The sequence below is a fragment of the Myodes glareolus genome, chromosome 6 (assembly GCF_982192425.1).
Source record: "Myodes glareolus chromosome 6, mMyoGla1.1, whole genome shotgun sequence".
NCBI classification, from domain to species: Eukaryota; Metazoa; Chordata; class Mammalia; order Rodentia; family Cricetidae; genus Myodes; species Myodes glareolus.
The window spans coordinates 88,761,977-88,782,158 of NC_142031.1; the positions used below are offsets into that span (position 1 = coordinate 88,761,977).

General features: G+C 38.6%; 1 protein-coding gene across 22 annotated transcripts in view; it reads left to right on the forward strand.

Moving 5' to 3' along the window:
• The window catches only part of Slc8a1 (solute carrier family 8 member A1), a 359,154-nt gene that overhangs the window by 78,250 nt on the left and 260,722 nt on the right, over positions 1-20,182 (forward strand). For all 22 annotated transcript variants that reach the window (XM_048416272.3, XM_048416273.3, XM_048416279.3 and 19 more), the window contains exon 2: positions 2,482-4,311. In XM_048416272.3, the coding sequence (XP_048272229.3) occupies positions 2,513-4,311 (1,799 nt within the window). In that variant the 5' untranslated portion in view covers positions 2,482-2,512. The remainder of the gene's footprint in view (positions 1-2,481; positions 4,312-20,182) is intronic.

A 20,182-nucleotide genomic window follows, 5' to 3' on the forward strand; every position in this document is an offset into this window, starting at 1 on the left:
CTTTCTTATATTTTTAGGCTCTCAAGATGCTTTGCATAGAACATCTTAGCACCACAAAGGCTCTGTCTGATCTTTAATTTGTCTACCTGCCAGACTTTGAGCTCCTTTAAAACTCAGATCTTATTATAGTCTTGAATCCACAGCCACTCCCACAGTCAGTTCAACACTGACCCAGTTGAGAGAGCTATCTGGAAAAAAATGACACCACATTGCAACCAGCTGCCTCTTCAAGAGGATCTGTTTCCATTCCTATCAAGTCCAAAGCCTCCATACTCCAGAGTTCTATCTCCCCCATTCACTGCTTTCAGCACACTAGTGTCTCAGTGGATCTAGACACACTGAGCCAAGTATTGTCATTATTAGGCCCTTCAACATTTGTAGTTGGCTGGAATCTTCTTCCTGTAGGTATCTACAAGACTTAATCACTTCCGTCCCTTTGGACTTTCCTCAACAATTACCTCACCTCTGAGCACATCAATAAAGTCAGGCATGCCTCTTGTGCATGCACATCAGTACACAAACAGTCTGTCCTTAAACTGATTCTTTTCTGCTCCACTATGCTACATTTTCATAGCCAGTATTTATATTTATTTGTTACCTCTGAACTAGAAAATAAATTGACGAAGACAGAGATCTGTGTTTCAGTCACTGAATCCTTGGGAAGTGATTGTGAAATTCATATTAAGCACATGAGTGTGTGTGAGAGACCTAAGTCGACACACAAGTTGGAATTAGACCTTTCACTCCTCTAGCTAGCTGGCTGAATATCTCTTCACTGTAGGCAAAGACTCCCAATCTACACATGATCTGCAATGACTAAGCAGGTGGTAAGACTGACTAGGAACTTTTGCATGCTTTGAATATACAGATTTCTATTTATCATTCTTGTATTTAAATTGGATGTCTGAAAACCTGTTTTTATTTTTAGTGTGTGAAAAATGTAAAAAAAAAAAGTCATCTCTCATCAGTTATAAGCCAGAAGGGATCTTGGCTACAGTAGGATCCAAAAGGTCTGCTGCCATGTGGTGGGTAATGGATTCTGTCAGGTCTTGCTGTGGTTTTATCTACCAGTCATCCATAACAGACATGGGTCAGAAAACTTAGGCCAAAGTGAAGTGACTGAGAGCCAGATTGGAAAATGAGGACATCTGACTTTGGTTTAACTTTGTACAGGTAACACAGAGTTCTGCCTAGCACCTCTTTTCCATCCACGCTTTGTGGATGCAATAAATGGTCCTTCCCTGAGGCATTCCAGATGAATGTTATAAACCTTCTCTTGCATTGACCCCAAATCCCAGGCCTTAGAGGCAGAGGTGATATGAGGTTTCAGCTGAGTTTTGCATGAGCTAGTGGGTGAACTTAGGACCTTGGTGGCCCAGTCAGCAAGTTCACTTTTACCATTCTTTGTGTGGCTCAATGTCTTAACTGCCAAGAGCTCTTCATTTGACGTCTACTTTGTGGTCACAGTTTTTATGCTATGTGAGCTAATTTAGATGTAATCATTACTTGTGCATGTTCTGGTCACTTGAGCTCGCTATAGAACTAAAAATGTCTGTTTTGGAACAATCTGGAAAGCTTGTGTTGACACTGAGAAGAACGTTTTATGGCCGCTTTCACAGCCCTCCAGGCTCCTCCATACAGTTCAGCCCAGGCCCGGTTATCTCTTGTTTCTGCTGCACAGTGTCTGCAGCTTCCAAAGCAGGCTGTGTATCCAGATGTGGAAAGCTGTGCTTGAAGAGCCATGTGATCAGCTGAGCACCTATCAGGAGCCCAGACTTGCCGAAATTGGGGCGGGGAGGCTGCCCTAAAGAAAACATGCTTTTAAAAACTGTGTTTAAAATGGAGAAATACTGCATTTTCAGTAAAATACTTTTCCCTCACAAGAACAAATACTCCTGAGTTTTGATTGCCAGTAAGCTTGAAGATCTTTGTTTCCAAGGAAGCTTGGAGCAGTGGGATCTGATTTTACAAAATTAAATAAAGTACTCCAGGATATAAGATAATCAGCATTCCTTGTATTCGGAGGCTTTTCTCAGAATCTGAGTTTCAAGATGTGTGTCTTTATAAGGTGGCTTTCTCAATGAAATAGTTTCCAAAGATAATGTACTAAGTCACATGTAAAAGAAAATCCACTTGAGCAATAAGGAAGAAATTACTTAATGCTTCAAAAGTTTCGCTTTCTGTTTATTGTTGGTTGTTAGTGTGCACCAGTGTGTGCTCAATAGAGCTGCACTGTAACGGGACTTGTCATTGTGAGTCTTGCTCAGCGAATGGGACTCCACATAGAAAATCCACCAAGAGATTGAACTGTAAATTTTACAGATGGTTGTTTAGTCACTGGTAGAGTCTTAGAATAATGATTCCCTGAAGATTTTGTGATGGCTGAACATAGAGTAATATGAACAGGTTATTAATGATGACTTGGTACTAATTGTGGGATTTCTTTTCCTCTTCATCCCTCCTCCCCCTTTTTACTCTTAGGTTGGGACATTTGGCAGTTTCATTGTACAACATGCTGCGATTAAGTCTCTCACCGACTGTTTCAATGGGATTTCGTCTGGTAGCTATGGTGGCTATCTTGTTTTCCCATGTTGACCATATAACTGCGGAAGCAGAGTCAGAAGCAGGAGGAAATGAAACCACGGAATGTACTGGCTCATACTACTGCAAGAAAGGGGTGATTCTTCCCATTTGGGAACCCCAAGACCCATCTTTTGGGGATAAAATTGCTAGAGCAACTGTGTATTTTGTGGCCATGGTCTACATGTTTCTCGGAGTTTCCATCATTGCCGACCGGTTCATGTCCTCCATAGAAGTCATCACATCTCAAGAAAAAGAAATAACCATAAAGAAGCCCAATGGGGAGACCACCAAAACTACGGTACGGATCTGGAATGAAACGGTGTCAAACCTGACCTTGATGGCTCTGGGCTCATCTGCTCCTGAGATTCTCCTCTCAGTCATTGAAGTATGTGGCCATAACTTCACTGCAGGGGACCTTGGTCCCAGCACCATCGTGGGCAGTGCTGCCTTCAACATGTTCATCATCATTGCCCTCTGTGTTTATGTGGTCCCTGATGGTGAGACAAGGAAGATTAAGCATTTGCGTGTGTTCTTTGTGACAGCAGCATGGAGCATCTTCGCCTATACCTGGCTTTATATAATTCTGTCCGTCATCTCTCCTGGTGTTGTGGAGGTCTGGGAAGGATTGCTCACTTTCTTCTTTTTTCCCATCTGTGTCGTGTTCGCTTGGGTAGCAGACAGGCGGCTTCTCTTTTACAAGTACGTCTACAAGCGCTATAGGGCTGGCAAGCAGAGGGGGATGATTATTGAGCATGAAGGAGACAGGCCAGCTTCCAAAACTGAAATTGAAATGGATGGGAAAGTGGTCAACTCTCATGTTGAAAATTTCTTAGATGGTGCTCTGGTTTTGGAAGTCGATGAGAGGGACCAAGATGACGAGGAAGCAAGGCGTGAGATGGCAAGGATCCTGAAGGAACTTAAACAGAAGCATCCGGAAAAAGAAATTGAGCAATTAATAGAATTAGCCAACTATCAAGTCCTAAGTCAGCAGCAAAAAAGCCGAGCATTTTATCGGATTCAAGCTACTCGCCTGATGACCGGAGCTGGCAACATTTTAAAGAGGCATGCCGCTGACCAAGCAAGGAAGGCTGTCAGCATGCATGAAGTCAACATAGAAGTGGCTGAAAATGACCCAGTCAGTAAGATCTTCTTCGAGCAAGGGACATACCAATGTCTAGAGAACTGTGGTACCGTGGCGCTCACCATTCTCCGCAGAGGGGGCGACTTGACCAACACTGTGTTTGTTGATTTCAGAACAGAAGATGGCACAGCCAATGCTGGGTCTGATTATGAATTCACTGAAGGGACTGTGATCTTTAAACCTGGGGAGACCCAGAAGGAGATCAGAGTCGGCATCATTGATGATGATATCTTTGAAGAGGATGAAAACTTCCTTGTGCATCTAAGCAACGTCAGAGTCTCTTCTGAAGCTTCAGAAGATAGCATACTAGAAGCCAATCATATTTCCACACTTGCTTGTCTTGGGTCCCCCTGCACTGCCACCGTGACCATTTTTGATGATGACCATGCAGGCATCTTTACATTTGAGGAACCAGTGACTCACGTGAGCGAGAGCATTGGCATCATGGAGGTGAAGGTTTTGAGAACATCCGGAGCTCGAGGAAATGTTATTGTTCCCTATAAAACCATTGAAGGAACAGCCCGAGGTGGAGGGGAGGACTTTGAGGACACCTGTGGAGAACTCGAATTCCAGAACGATGAAATTGTGTAAGTTACATGTGTGTGTGTGTGTGTGTGTGTGTATGAATATTTTTATGTATGTGAGCATCCATGGTTTTAACAAATGGAAATTAAGGAACCATAGCTGTCAAGTTATATTCCTTTCAAAATAACAGATCTCTCATGGGTGTTTCTTTTCAATATGCACTATACACAAGATCTTAATTTCATTTACTTTTGCCTTTTACATATTTTGTATAAATTGTAGGGCATGATAAAATGAATTTGTAACACAATTTAATAGATTACTTGAGATGAGTTGAAAATTTTTATTCCATTATTAATCATGAAGAGTACTTATGTGTGTATACATAACCCATAAATATTGAAAACAAATGTTCAACAAACCACAAAACTTCCTAATTCCATTGCTATGCCCAAATCTGGAAAAGCCCAAAACTGAAACACCTCTGAGACTATCTTGGCTACCAGGCATGACTGAATGTTTCTCTAACTTTTATTTGATATTGTGTATCATGAGAATATGTGATAGTGCATCTACTTGAGGGCTAATGTTGAATCATGGCATATGATCAGTCCTGCTTCTTCAATTGGATGCCAATTTACTTACTTATTTACCAGTCTGGTTTTCTTTTCTGTGATTATGTAACCCTTTCTACCATAGTGCTATAAAATAGAGTCAGAAATAAGTTTTCCACCAAGCCTTCTCACAGATGAGGAGTGGGGCAGAGCAAAGAAACTGCAATCAATTGACTCTTCTCTCTTCCTTATAAATGATTAACCCTGTCATGGTGCCTTGCTGTAATACTGAGTAGTCAGTTATGAAATGATTGTTCTATCAAGAGCTGATATTGAGAGAACAAGGTCTCCTGCCTAGTCTTGGAGACGATTTTGTATTCAGCTACCCAGAAGAACAGGAGAGAATATAGTAGTGTCTGCAGTACGTCAAAGGACGTTATCATCAATAACAGTGTTGGCTGAAGCGTTGATAATTTATGAGATTAAGGAAGGAAAAATATTCTCTTGTGATGAATTATAAAACTGGTTAATGTTGGAGCTATGAGCAGGTAACATATTTAAACAGCAAGGACATTCCTCCTACAGAGTCTGCCAAAAAAAAGAAAGCAAAAATAAGGGGATGGGTAGAGGGAGTAGGTTTCCCTTGTAGGACTTGCTGGGGTCTGTAGATTTCTTTGATGTTGTACAACAGAAATGAGTGGTCCTTGAATTCAATTACATATTGAAATTAAAGAAAGGAGGGATTGTGCTTATCATCCCATAGTGTATAGAGGTGGGCGGTGTTTGTGGTAGTATCTGTTCTTTGTTGTTAAGATTCTACCTACTGAGATGTATTTTATTGGTAAATGAATTTAATGGAAATAGAATTTAGTAGCAATATATATTACACACTAAAGAAAATTTTCTTCCAGGGACTTGCCTTGACTATGATCATGCACAGATTAGTTCACATCTGTTTTACTTTTCTACTTTTTTTATCCCCAGTAAATTTTCTAATAACTTTAGTTATAGACAGCTCTTGTAATCCCTGTAAAATTTTAATGAACTCTGAAGGTAGTCCTTAACCAGGTCAAGCTGACAAGTGTTTTGTTTACTTGCGTGACACAGGATAGTTTCTCATAAGGAGAAAGCAATTTTCTCCACACTTTCTAGAGTTAATCTTGTTCTTTCTACTCTGTTACTAAGTTTGTGATTTTTTTGTTTTGTTTTGTTTTGTTTTCACAAAGTCATAGAGAAGCAATCTTCTGTTTGGTGGCACAAGCAGAAGGCCTCAAAAGTTTTGACTGACAGGGATTGGATGCAATAATATTCTGCCGAGCTTTATTGAAAACATTCATTCAATGCAATTAAATTGATTTTATTCTTGCTAAGGGAGGACTATGGTCAAACTCAATCTTTACAGATTGATGTTTTCTTTGACATTTTGTAAGAATTGGTGGAACTGGTGAACCTTCATAAGAATTGGTACGTTTATTTCTTTGTGCATGTGTCTGCAAGCATATGCACGTATGTATATGAAGGACAGAGGCCAACCATGGGTATCATTCTTCACCCAAGTATTCTATTGGGTTTTCTAGACAGTCTCTCAATTATCTGTGACTTACTGGATAAGGTATGCATAGATCAGCTGGCTGGACAGCAAGCATGTGCCCAAGGATCCACCTGTCTTTACTTTGCCAGGGCTCTGATCACAATTTGAGAATCAAATTTAGGTCCTCATCTCTCTCTCTCTCTCTCTCTCTCTCTCTCTCTCTCTCTCTCTCTCTCTCTCTCTGTCTCTCTCACCTGGAGTTTCTAGATCAACCACCAGTGTATAAAATTATTACTGTACTATATTCTCGAAAGTAAAATGAGAGATATTAGAAATGGAAAAGCATTTTTTATAAGTAGAATGAAATTAGGCGCTACATTCACAGCATTTTTATCTTAAAAAGGTTTTAGCTTGACTTTGTAGAATTTCATTGTTACCAGGTTTTTGAAGGTGCTGTGTAGGCTTGTTGCCTCTGCACATGTCTTTGTGTTACTAAGATTTATCCTTGAGCTAAGCACCAAGAACTTGAACACAATATAAAAAAATTATTAAATATATGTAACTGTGCTGACTTTCTGCAGTTTAGAAATACTAGTATTTTCTTGTCTTCTTTTTGTAATGAATTTCTATGTTCTCCAAAGCTAGGTCCATACATTACATCCAGAGTAAAGAGATGTTCTCATCATCATCAAGTTGGATGCATGCACTCAGCCTAGGTTGTTGTTAAGGGAGCGTTTCTAGCTTACTCAATTACATAGCTAGTGTTGACAGAAATGGCTTTCTTTGAACCCTACAGTACACAGACAGAGCTGTTGACACAAGGAAGTTTCATTGAGTACTTTGAATGTTTTTGTTTGTTTAACGATGCCCACAAAGCCTGAATTTATTATTCTTTTCAAGGCATGATAAAGAAATTCATAGCTAAGATTAGATGTAAGGGTTATCTAATTTCAAGGGTCCATTAACCATGGTTGAAATAGGGTCCAATCTGATCAGCAGCAGAGACAGAGGCTGTATACTTTTATTGATTGTTTGATTTTTAGAACTAAAGAGATCTTAATCATCATCTGTTTCTTTTGCACATTGTTTTTTTGTGAATAGAGGGTTTAAATGTAGCTACAGAGTGTAGTAATATCAATAGTGGTGTTTTAATTATGTCGAACCACATCTACACAAATGCGGAACAGATCTGAGAACATAATTCAGTCTGATAATAAGTTGTTATCCTAGAATTTAGTGGTATTTATTAGAAATGCATCAACTTTGTGTGTGTGTGTGTGTGTGTGTGTGTGTGTGTGTGAATCTGTGTGTGGGTGGCTGAGTGTGGGTGCACATGCCACTGTGAACATATGCTTTGTGGAGGCCAGATGTTAATGTTAGTCTTCCTCAGCCTTTCTTCCCTCTAGTTTTTGAGACAGATTCTCACTGAACCTGGAGCTCACCAACTGGCCAGTCTGGCTGTAATGTGAGTTCCAAGGATCCTCCCGGTTGGCTTCCTACTGCTGGAATTGCAGATGTGCACTGTATATGTATATGTGTATGTGTATGAATACCTGCTAGTAATCCAATCTGAAGTTTTCATGCTGATGTGGCAGACATTTTGCCAGCCGAGTCCTCTTCTTAACTCTAAGTATCAGCATTTTTATTTGTAGTAAAGACACTAAGGCCTCCTTATTCTGTCTTACTTTGAAGTGTTGAAGATATCTAAATATTTAACAGAAAAATGTCTGCACCTATTCATTCATATTCCAATATAAATTACTTGAATTATTTCATATTGACCTTTTCTGAGGTCATATATATAATTGGGTATAAGTGCTGATAAGTAATAACTGTCGTTATAGTATCTAATAAAATATATTATCAAGAAAACTCTTAAAACTAAACTGTAAAAATCCACTCAAGGGATATAATTAAAAGTGCATGCTTTTGTACAAGATCAGTCAATGACAAAATGCAAGCCCATGCCAAGCAATCTTAACTTTCAGTAGGGAATTCTGTCTAATGTTAATAGCTAATGAAAAAAGTAAATTAAGAACTCACTGATGTGATTTGTGGTTGGTAGATGATACCCACACATGTGAAGCCTGGCTGATGGTTATTCTCTAATGATGCTAGTGTAGTGGAAATAATTATAACAAAATACAATCTGGTCTTTCAAGATCTATTATTAGCTTAAGTGTTCTGGGAAATGTTAAGGTTAATTAATTAATGTAGATACAAATCAAATTTAATTACTTAGTGGTGGCCCAATAATAATACCATTTTGGAAGATAATTTGAGAGATTATGATTGTTTATTGTTTTATATATATATACATATATATATATATATATATTAAAATGCTTAGCTGAGAAAACGCAAAAGAAGTAGGAATATTTACATAGCATATAGCTTGGCAATTATTTTACAGGCACTTCCATACTGTAATATAGTACAATAAATGATGAGTTTATCCAGTTTAATTTGAACAATTATTAAATTTTTAGGGATTGTGTATAGCTTTATTAATTCTAAGAAATATTCAAGCCATTTTAACAAGTACAGAACTCCAAATATCAGTCTTTACATAATTTTTGAATAAGGATTAAAAAATAAGTAAACATTAATATTGTATAAATTGCATATTATCATTACTGTTATTATTTCTTCTACTTCTACTACTCTTGCATGTCAGGAAAGATAAATACTTTACTTTAGCCACTTATTTTGCCAGAATTTATATCGTGCTGAGTGGGATTCCATAGGGTAGAAATCTAGATACATGCTGAATCGGTTTTGCAACCTAAAACAGGAAGTAATATATTAAGACCTCTATCTGTGATAAGTTGTCTAAAGCAAAGGTGTCGAGAAAATCTGACATGATCCAAACAGACCAACGAGTGTCTGCCAGAAAATTGAAAATGACAAACAAATTGCTCCGACAGACACCCTCACACAGAAAGAGCAGTCAGCGTCCACGGCTTTAAATCTCACTTGTTCTGAATTTACTTTATAACAGAATCATTTTCTCCCCTGCAGTTAGACTATTGAAATAATGGGCTAATTTATCTGGGGATATGTTTCCCATAGGTAATTTGCTAATGTAATAAATTTGGATCGGACAATTTGAGCACCTCAGTAACTTTCTACATTAGTGGATTATCCTCTCAGACTAGAATATTTATTTGTTTTAGAGCCAACACCACATGTAAGCCTAAATTATAACTATATAAGATGCTGGTGTGAATATATATGCTTTATTAATTTACAACCATTATAAAAATAAGACTTGATCAGAGGCAAAACATTTATAAATTATAATTTCACATTGCTAAGAGCTTAAGTTTTTCATATGCAAAGAATTTCTTGACCATGTAGCCAGATTGCCGTGCATGGTGGTGTAATCTCATTTCCCCAGGATTAATTAGAGTCTGAGATTATGATATACTTATAAAAAAATTACCATAGAAAATGAAGACATTTAATAGGTTAGTTACATTAAATGTTTCAATTATGAGCTCCTTTCAGATTCATAACCCAAGGCATTTTCATGGGAGATTTGTATACTTCACAAATTTTATACATTTATCATTATGATATTACAATATGTATGTGACACTGAAGACAAAAACTTGAACTTCAAAGAGAGTAAAGATACTCCAAAGTAGTAAGAAATGACAGATCCTGGATTTGAAACCCTGTGAACCAAATCTAAGATTTGACTTCAATCTCTCTATATGGTTGTTTATAGCTTCTAATGAAAATTTGCAAGATTCCCAGTAAAATGCCTTCCAGGTTTTTGTTTTGTTGTTTATGAGGTATCTTTGGTGTAGGTGAAATGGTGATTTGTTTTCTATTTTTATGAGATAGAGTTGATTTGTCGCTCAGACTGACTTTAAATTAGTTATGTAGCCAAAGCTGGCTTCGAACTAACTCCGGATCTTCCTGACTCCATATCCCCAAGTGCTTGACTTGTATGCCACCATAAAAGGATAGGACTGGTTTGAGTTGACTTTAATTTGGAGAATTTACACATGCTGCCCTTCATCCTGTGAATGAAGCAACCTTGAGGGTGCAGCTCCTGGAGGGACCAGTTGTTGTCATTTTTCTGCTCTGTCCTCATTAGCTGAAAGCTGCCTAAAGGTAAAACTCTAAAGTCTTGGGAACTACAGATGCTTTCCTGTAGAACGTTCCCATTGTGCTGTGTTCTGTCCTGGTTTCTGCTGTCGTATCACTGCGAGGTCTGATCGCTGGGAGGTAGGAAGAGTGCTCACGTGAGTGATACAAGATGCCATGAAGCGCTTATGTTGCCTTGCAGTGGTAGAAGTGGCTCTGGGCCAGGTGGCATTAAGAAAGCAAAGGAAAATGTGAGAGGGCCAGTTGAATGTGATGTTAGCTATTTACAACTGCTGTGGGCAACCTAGCTGTGTCCCAGGGGAAGATGCTGATAGAATGAATAGGCAGGACTTTATCTGCTAGCATCCCGCAGTGCCTTACCAGAGAACTAGAGAAGGATCTGGGAGGAAGGCAAGATGTGAACAAGGGTAGAATCATAGGAAAGGTATCTTGCTTCTTCTCCTGTCTGGACCACAGCCTACATAATACTACTCATCTATTTGTCAAAGGTTGAGCCAACCCCAAGGCCCTTTCTTTTCACAGACATGTACTATGGAGTAGGGCTAAATAAATGCTGCCCTTTTATTTTCTGCCTTCCTCCAAGCACTCAAGACTCTAGATGATATTTTCTTCCCCCTTCACGGTATCTCTGTTGGGTCAAATACGGCAGTGGGAGCTGTGCTCTGTTGTGACAATTGGAGATATAGAGGCAAGGGACAATGACAACCCAAAAGCAGAATGTAGGTTCTTTGTTTTTGAGATGTCAGAACTATTTCAGTATTGCGGATAATTCATGTATCAGTGTGGCAGCTGAGAATATTTACCGCATAGAATTTCAGACTTTCTTCTTTCTTTCTCTTTCTCTCTCTCTCTCTCTCTCTCTCTCTCTCTCTCTCTCTCTCTCTCTGTGTGTGTGTGTGTGTGTGTGTGAGTGAGTGAGCAAAGAGTGATTTTACATGTGAGTATGCTTTTAGAGGCTAGATATTGATGTTAAGTGTCCATTTCTTTCCATCTTGTTTTTTTCTTGAATCAGTTTCTTACTAAACCCCAAACTCACCACTTCCATGCTTATCATGTTAACTAGCTTATCAGTTAACCCTGGGGAGCCGCTTGTCTCTGTACCCTTCAGTCCTCGAGTTATTGGTGTGCACCACTCTACCCAGCATTTTATGTGTACATGCTAGGGATCCAAATTCAGTTTGCAGGCTTGAAGGTGGTGATGGCAGTGGCAGATCTCAGTGCGTCTGTGATGGTAATGTTTAGATATGGTGGTTCTCATGGGTGTTGTTGGGCTATGTTGATGGTAGTGGAAGCGATAGATACAGGTTGAGGTAAATATGGTGTTAGTTGAGATGGTGATGGCAGTGGTGGAGGAAAAGGAGTTGATGGTGTGGACGGGGTAGTATTAGACATAGTACGATGGCAGTTGTGATTTCACATTTTCGTTGCTGTCACACTGGCTACAGTAGGTGTGGTACAGAGGTGGAGGACATAGCTATGGTGGTTATGGTAGACAGGGTTATAGTGGCAGTGATGGTGACAATGCTCCATTTTATTGGGGACAAGTCATCTGCCATTTTGTCTTACTTTCACAATTGAATTTCCAAGGTGCTCTCGCCATACTTGTTGTATAAGTGGAGAAATTGAGATGTATGCATTACCTTTCTCTAATCCTCAGAGCGAGTATAGAGTGGCTCTAGAGCTCATCCGCAGAACTGCCTGACCCTAAAGCCTACACTGTCATCAGGGACTCTCGTATCCAAATATAAGCCTGGCTGAGGCTATGGAACTGAAGCCCTTACTGCAACACATGTCTAAGCAACTCGGAAATAAGAAACAGAAGTGACCATTTATCTTCTGGAATTCTGGAACACATACCAAGTGTGCTATAGTACTATACTCCCACTTCTCCTAGAAGTCATGGCTGAGCTTAGAGAGCAAGAGGACACGGACAGTCATTCCGTGCTCTGCCCTGGCCTGAGCACATCTGTTCTTTCTTTCTTTCCTCACAGTATTCATTACACCTCACTCCTAATTTTAACAAGGAAACTTTATTATGTGTGGTTTTTTGTTTTGTTTTGTTTTCTTTTGTTTTGACATTCCCTGCTCTGACCCTGTAGCATTTGACTTCCTTATATGGCTAAGTACTGAATGTAGCTTTCCTCCACACTTAAAATAGCCTTTTCTTTGCCTCCCTTTTTGTGATATGTTATAAGGCTATGTAAATTAATAGATGAAGAGGATTAATATAAGGGATACTTATTATCTTGTGTTGCCGTTTTAAGCAAGAAGCAATACTAATCTGAAAGTAATTAACAGAAAAAAATTATTGATAGAAAACTTTCCTGTGATAGGTGAACCTCATGATGGTTCTCCTGATGCAAATTATAATTCCGAATTTAGCGGGAAATGGAGTTTTAAAAGTTTCTATGTACATTTTTTATTTTCTTTATTTGTATTATGATACAGCCCAGACTGGCTACAAATGCACCGTACTCCTTCCTTAGCCTCTTGACTTCTGGAACTGCAGTCATGTGCCACACACCTGGCATAGATACACTATATAAATTTTAAGTCACTTTGCTTTTACTTACATTCTCTCTAGGGGACAATAACAAGAAAAAAATTACATAAACTCTAATGACACCTTCCATAAACTTTTATAAATTCAAATCCTTCTTTAAAAATATTTTTAGATAAAATCACTTTGTTTTCTTTTATGCTTTAATTTTGCAGACCAATTCCTAGTCTGTTTGGAGTAAGTCCATTGGCAGTATTCATAAACGTCATTAATTATAGCCTTTAAATAAAAACTAAAATGGTTCTCCTTCAACAAAAATATGTGTTTCTTATGCACACACATTTTCATTTAGAAATAAAAGAAGTAAGAAGGTAAAATCATGTCATAATCATATATAGTTCCATTCTTAGGGAGCAACGAAGCACAACCAAGTCCCATGATGACTGGAACAACTTACAATCTCATACATCAGACCTGAGCACTAACTGAACTATTCGCTTTACTGTGTATAACTGTGTATTAATGATTTCTGTATCTCGAGAGAAGAGAGAAGAGGGGGAAATGGAGGGGGCTAGAGGAGAGAAGGGGAGATGGGAAAAGAAGGGAGAATGGGGAGGAGAATAATGGAGAGTTGGGAGGTTGGGAGACAGCATCATTAGGGAAAAAAAGGAGAAAAAGAATTGGGGAAGGGCACCATACAGACCAAGAGACGGAGATGGTATGGGGCCCTGATTAACGTCCAGCTATTATTAAAATGAAATGAAACCTGCAGTAAGTTCAGATTCTTGCCTAACCAAACAGCAAACAGTGTGAGGATAAGGAAATAAGCTGGAACTCACTCCTGATTTGCAAAAAAAAAAAAAAAAAATAGGGCTGGGAGCCTTCTGTCAACATGTTCTATAAACACCTAGTCTATGTCAAGCTCCTTGCAAAACGCTGCAGAGCCGACTAAGTCTTAGTCCCTCCCATGGAGAGCTTTGTGTCTACGAGAGGAGATAAACAATATCCAACCAAACAGCTCTGTGAGTGTGTAGTCATCCCTGACTCCCCAACTGTGCCTTCCTCAGCATGTCTGTCTCTCTCAGTGCCTCTGGATAAGGCTCCTGCCTTGATGTTCAGGCTGAGAGCCAACGATGATGAGCTGTCCACTTCTGGCAGCTGGACCCTGTATGTGGCTGCTCTTCCTTGGAAGAGAACCACACCTCGTGGCTCTTTCGCTGTCGCCATCCCAGATGGCTCCTTCGCGGTTTGGCTGCCCTCTCTGATAGAGACAAAAAGCATAGAGAGTGTTTAAGTTCAAATCAGATTCATGTCTCACAGCACAACGAGCAGAGAGGAAAGTGAACTGGAAGAGTAGGTGTTCATCTACTCCCATTGCTTCCTAAGCCTGTGTGTTACCAGGGAAAGCAGAGGTGGTGCCCATCTGAGTCCTTTTTATAAAGAGCATCATTTTGCCAAGCAGCAATGAATAAAGCCACATTATTGGACTTTGAAAAGTGGGAGCATGGTGCCTTCAGGGTCTTAGGCAGACGGCCTAGCATCTTAGGAAGCTATGATCTGATACTGAATGAACTCAAGCAGATCAGAAAGGAAAGATGAACATTAAAGGCAGAGTTCCCCTCAAGCTGTCATGTTGAAAGAGACTATAAATGAGTTCTTGGATAGTGCAGGTAGGATAGTAGAATGTTAGTATAATGTATTGATTAATATGTGTATTATAAGCAAATTAATCAATTCATTATATTAACATTCTACTATCCTACCTACACTACATGTTTAGTCAGAAGTATACAGAGCTGAAACATGTGGAGAAGTCATGACAAGTAATTGAAAAGTACTCTGTAGGTTTGGAAAATTTCAAGGAACTTTCTTGATAGTCATGTAAACTGTAGTTTCTTAACTTAGACTTTTTATCTTTGTTCCTTTGAGACAGGGTTTCTTTGTGTAGCCTTGGTTATCCTGGAACTAGACCAAGCTATCCTCTAACTCACAAAGATCCTTCTGCCTGTGTCTCCCAAGTGCTGGGATTAAGGGCATGCACCACCTGGCAACTTAAACTTTTTTATTCCATGAATAATCATAGATCCTTTCTTATATATGTAACCCTTAAAGTGTGTCTCTGTTTGTACTTAGTTTAAGTTTCTCAGTCTATTGAATTTTATTGGTCCATTCTGCTTACCATATATAGAGATATATCTATAGCTATGTATATGCATATATATTTATGTGTGTATATGTACGTATGCAATATATATATATATATATATATATATATATATATTTCCAGACAAGATATCAGTGGGATGTTTTTATTTTGTCATCTCTGGAATGAAGATATGCTTCCCTAGTTCTAATAAATACATGTATCTAGTACCTATTGTGTAGTCAGAAATATTAGTTGTAATCATTACCTCTAGCTCTTTTCCAGAAAGTTGTTTACAGAGGTCTAATCTCCAGTTAGAGATGGTATCATAAAACCATGTACATTAAATGTAAACAAAAAAGAAGTAAACATTTTTTGGGAAGTAGGCAAAAAAAAAATATTTCTCGTTTGACTTTCCTTTTCCGAAAACAGATACTTTCAATTTAATGAACCACATGTTTGTGCATATGTGCATGCGCGTGTACGTATGTGCCTATGTGCCTCTGTGTGTGTGTGTGTGTGTGTCTGTACATTTGAATGTATATAAGCTCAGAGTAGAAGTAGCTGTCTATAAGCCTAACGAAAAGGTAACTCTAGAGAAAGATGAAAATTATAACACGATGCTGCCCCAACAGTGCTTCCTACAATGGACTTACTATTCTGACAAAGGAAGTGACAAGAGCAAGATGGATCTGATGGGCAGGCCAGGGAGCTGAGGCCACTTGAAAGCCTGAACACGGGAAAGGACAGAGAGGAGCCTTTTCTGGTGGCCGCCCTTGGCTGGTTACAGGGTCTCTGAGTCTCCATTTCATTTTCATACCAACCCTTTGAGGCATTAGCAGATCTATTTCAGGGTAGGATAGTGTTACAGTGATTAATATCTAGCAGGGCCCCAGCAGATGGCTTCTGAAGAGAGAGCAGAGCAAAGATGGAGGCAACAAAGACTTTTACACAAAGGCATTAAGTCGGTTCAAAGGTTTAAATAGTGGCCCCAGCTGACACAAGTGAGACTTGACACTGCCTGCCAGTGGCATTAGCAACCTGCCGTACATCTTTAGCACGCCCCCAGATGTAACACCTAGCTGAACGTGTCTTTAGGCCCCCACCAACTCTGACCCTCACATCTTTCTATATTGTAATCTATTACTGTGTTCAGGAAAACAAGCCAAAAAAAAATACTACCTTCTTACTGGTGGCTTGTTCTGTGCCTAATTTAGAAACTTCAAGACTGACATGTTGTTTTTCTCCACCTTTAAACTTAGTGGAAGAAAAATATCACAGCATAAAATGGTAAAGCATAGTTATCATGAGTGTTATGAGAATTCAATAACCCTACCCCCAAATAACACTAATTTACCATCTTCTTCCCATCTTTCTGTGTGCATATGTGTGCGTGCTGGAAGCCCAGCGGTTGACACCTGATATCTGCACGTGTGCTGTGCCTGGCCTATTAGTGAGTGCTGGGGCTTGAACTCTGTTCTTCATGCTTGCGTAGCTGCATTTTACCAATGGGTTCATCTCCCAACCCTCTAGTTCTTTTTCTTTCATTGTTTGGTTTTTATATTTAGTGGACCTTTAACATTAAAAAAAATGAAATTCTCTTGGCATTTTTGAAAAGTATATCAAAATCTGATTCGCTCTGCCTGAAGACAGTAATCATTTCTCCCTACATTTGTGGTCATCTGGGACTTCTGCAACCTGCTATGTCAGTCCTTCCTGGAAAGAAGTCCCTGGATAATCCTGAGCCTGTCAAAACTTTAATGTGTGTCAGAGATCAAATGCATCATCATATTAAATAAAATTAAATCTACATGAAGAAAGCTCTAATATATTAAATCTAAGTTCATGTAATTGTTGCTTCTTGCATATATTGGTATGGTAACTTCAGTGAACATATTTTCTTGAATTCAAATAGAAATTCAAATTCAACTCTCATATCTAATGATGAAAAACATGTGTCAAGAAGAGACACATGTGTGTCAAGAAGAGACACATATGTGTCAAAAAGAGACACACGTGTATCAACAGTCACTTTAAAGATGGAGCCTTCTCTGATTTCATGTTTCAAGAAGCTCATTGCCAGAAACATTGTGTGTGCTTTAAAATATTACCCTTTCAGGGAGCAGGGGTTGCCTGAGATTTGAGGGTATCCTGGCCTACATAGGAAATTCCAGGCCAGTCTGGGCTCCAGAATGGACTTTGTCTCTAAACAGTGCTTTGCCACCTTTAATTTCTTCAGCAACCTGATTCTATTTGTGACTGAAGAATCAATACCACTTTATTCCAGTCTGAATTTCCAGTGCGGTATGGGCCACTCCAGTGCTGTGTAGGCTACCCCACATTTCTACTGTTCTTATTCTTTCATGCTATGGAAATCTGTCATGTAAGAGGCAGCAGAACCCAAACCAGAAAGCTTCCTCTTTGTATAATCATCAAAATATATGCAAAAATTAATAAGTTAAGACATTTAAAGCTTTTTATTGACACTACACTAACTTTGCCTAATAAGGGAAAAGTTAATAAGGTTTTTTCTTCTTTTTCTTAATGAGAAAATTTAATGTTTAAGGAGAAGCTAAAAGATTTTGTGACTTTTCTCCCTGCTAAAAGATTCATAAATAGTTTCTTTAAGTGAAGAATATACTCTATGAGACAAGATAGAATATAGAAATAAATAAATGTTTTGGTATCAGAAGTTGCCCAACCCAACTTGTCTCTTCAGACCAGTTGCTCATGGTTGGTTTGCCACTAACTGTACCAGCAGCTCTGGGCCAGTCATTCTCTGCCTTGGAAGTTCAGTTTTCCCACTGCAAAGTAAAGGTATTAAGTGCTGTGTGGATCTTCTGGGATCTATGTGTCTTCTCCCATCTCCACAACACTATCATGAGAGAAAGGAAAGGGAGAAAGGAGAGTGGAAAGAATAGAGCTTTGAATTAAACGTATAGTCAAGAATGAGGAAATTTGACTTGTAATTTTTAATATTTAAATTACCATTTGTCTTAATGTCTTAACGTTCATCACATGCTTAATTTACAAAAATAAGCAATTCATGAAATAAAAGTCAAACAAGAGACTCTTAAATTCCCCCCTTTCTTAGTTACAATTACAATTGCAATGTCTTAATTACAATTCAGTAAATATGTAATTGTAAAATTATCTGTGACCCAAGCATGACATTAAGTAAAATTTACCAAAATACTTTTTAATATTCTGTATAAATTAGCATTCCTGTTAGTGTGTTTAATGTACCTATATATTTCTAAATTATATCACTTTGAAAAATACAAGGAGTCACTCTCAAAAATTATGAGGTCATAATGATAAAGGAGTGTACATGGTCACTCTACTAGCAGTCTTAGAAAGTTAGAAACCACCTCTCATTTGAAGACATCTATAATCTGGGACAAGAGTCCTCAGAAACTGAAAATATTCTATTTGAGGTTTCTCCCTGTCAGCTTTCCTCACCCACATCCTCTTTTTGTTAAGTGAACCTATTGAGAAATATCTTACTAGAGCTTGTAGTAAACATATCTGCTGGAAAAAAGATGGATTTGGCAGCTTAATTAGATGGAGAGGAATGGAAAAGGGATCCATTATGCCTAAACCACAGCTCCAGCGGTTTGCTAGTCAAACCTTCCTGGCAGTTTTCTTTCTTCCCCCTCCACATATGGATGAAAACAATTGATTCCTTTTCTCCTTTAAGTCTTTGGGGAAACGGTAGAGTTGTCACTTCAGCAGGGGTAGAAGACTGAGCATGGCGTTGCCTTTGTAGCAACGGTTGCATAGGCGATTCTGCTTTTGTTCTTTGAGGAAGAAAAGTCTTGAAGTTCCTAACAGACCTAATATTCCTAAAAGACAGTTATTCAGCACCGCATCTTAGACCCCTTGAACTTGCTCTATCTCAGTTTACTCCTATTGCTGGTTGTGCCAACCCAGGTAAATATGTGACATGCTTCTAAGCTATTGTGACTCTGAGCTGTGCTTCTCAGCCTTCCTAATGCTGCAGCCCTTTAATACCGTTTCTTATGTTGTGGTGATCCCCAACTATGAAATTATTTTGTTGCTACTTTATAACTAATTTTTCTACTGTCTTGAATCATAGTGTAAATATATTTGGAGATAGAGGGTTGCCTAAGGGGATGTGAACCTCTAACTACTCTACAGCCTTTCCCATGTCTTCACTGGACAGTCCTCCTGTCCTGTCCTTCCATTTGTCTAGCCGCCTTTACCAAAAGTGTCCCAGTCATACAGTCAGTGACTTTTGCTATCTAGATGGGATAAATCTGAGTTTGTCCTCCCCAATATTGCCATCCTTTAAAGTGTCCCCCTAATTACTCCCTCTTAACTTATTCAGAATAATCGTCTCTATATTCTCCATTTAATATTGTTTTGCAGGGTAAGGTAAAAAAAAAAAGAGAGAACATTATTTATCTTTAATTATAAGCCAGCCCAACTTAGATGAAGTTAGTTCTCTACATATCGTAGTATATATATTAATGTATTATTAACACATAACAAATTATGATTAATAATTTCAAAAGATGGGAGAAATAGCATAAAATTCCCCAAGAAGGAATACACTGTCAAGAAACTAAAATATAATAATTGTTTTAATTATAAACTTATGAGTGGAACAAAAAATAACTGAGGAGTCAAATATTTTCATTATTTCGATGACTTTTAGGAGTAGTTCAGTTAAGACATTAACAGTGTAGAATTTAGCACAAGGAAGAAGCAATTTAACCACAGAAGCACATAATTAGAATCATTAAACCTGGGGCTGTCCTCAAATAAAACACCAGAAAGTTTCAATTGGCCACGGTGTTAATGTTACTGGGCAGAAAGAATAAGTAGCACCATGCAAGGGGTTCGAGGTCATAGGCTCTTATCAGATGCATGCGCTGTCTCGTCAAACCTTTTGCTGTGTCTCCCAAGAGAACTGATGTATGGATATAGGTGATTTTACTTCCCCAATGTCTAGGTATCTCTATGTCTAGAACATCAATACTTCACAGAATTCTGGTCCCAAAGCCGTGAGAAAACAGGTTATTGTTTTCCAATAAAGCCAGTACTTATGAGGTAGCAAAGA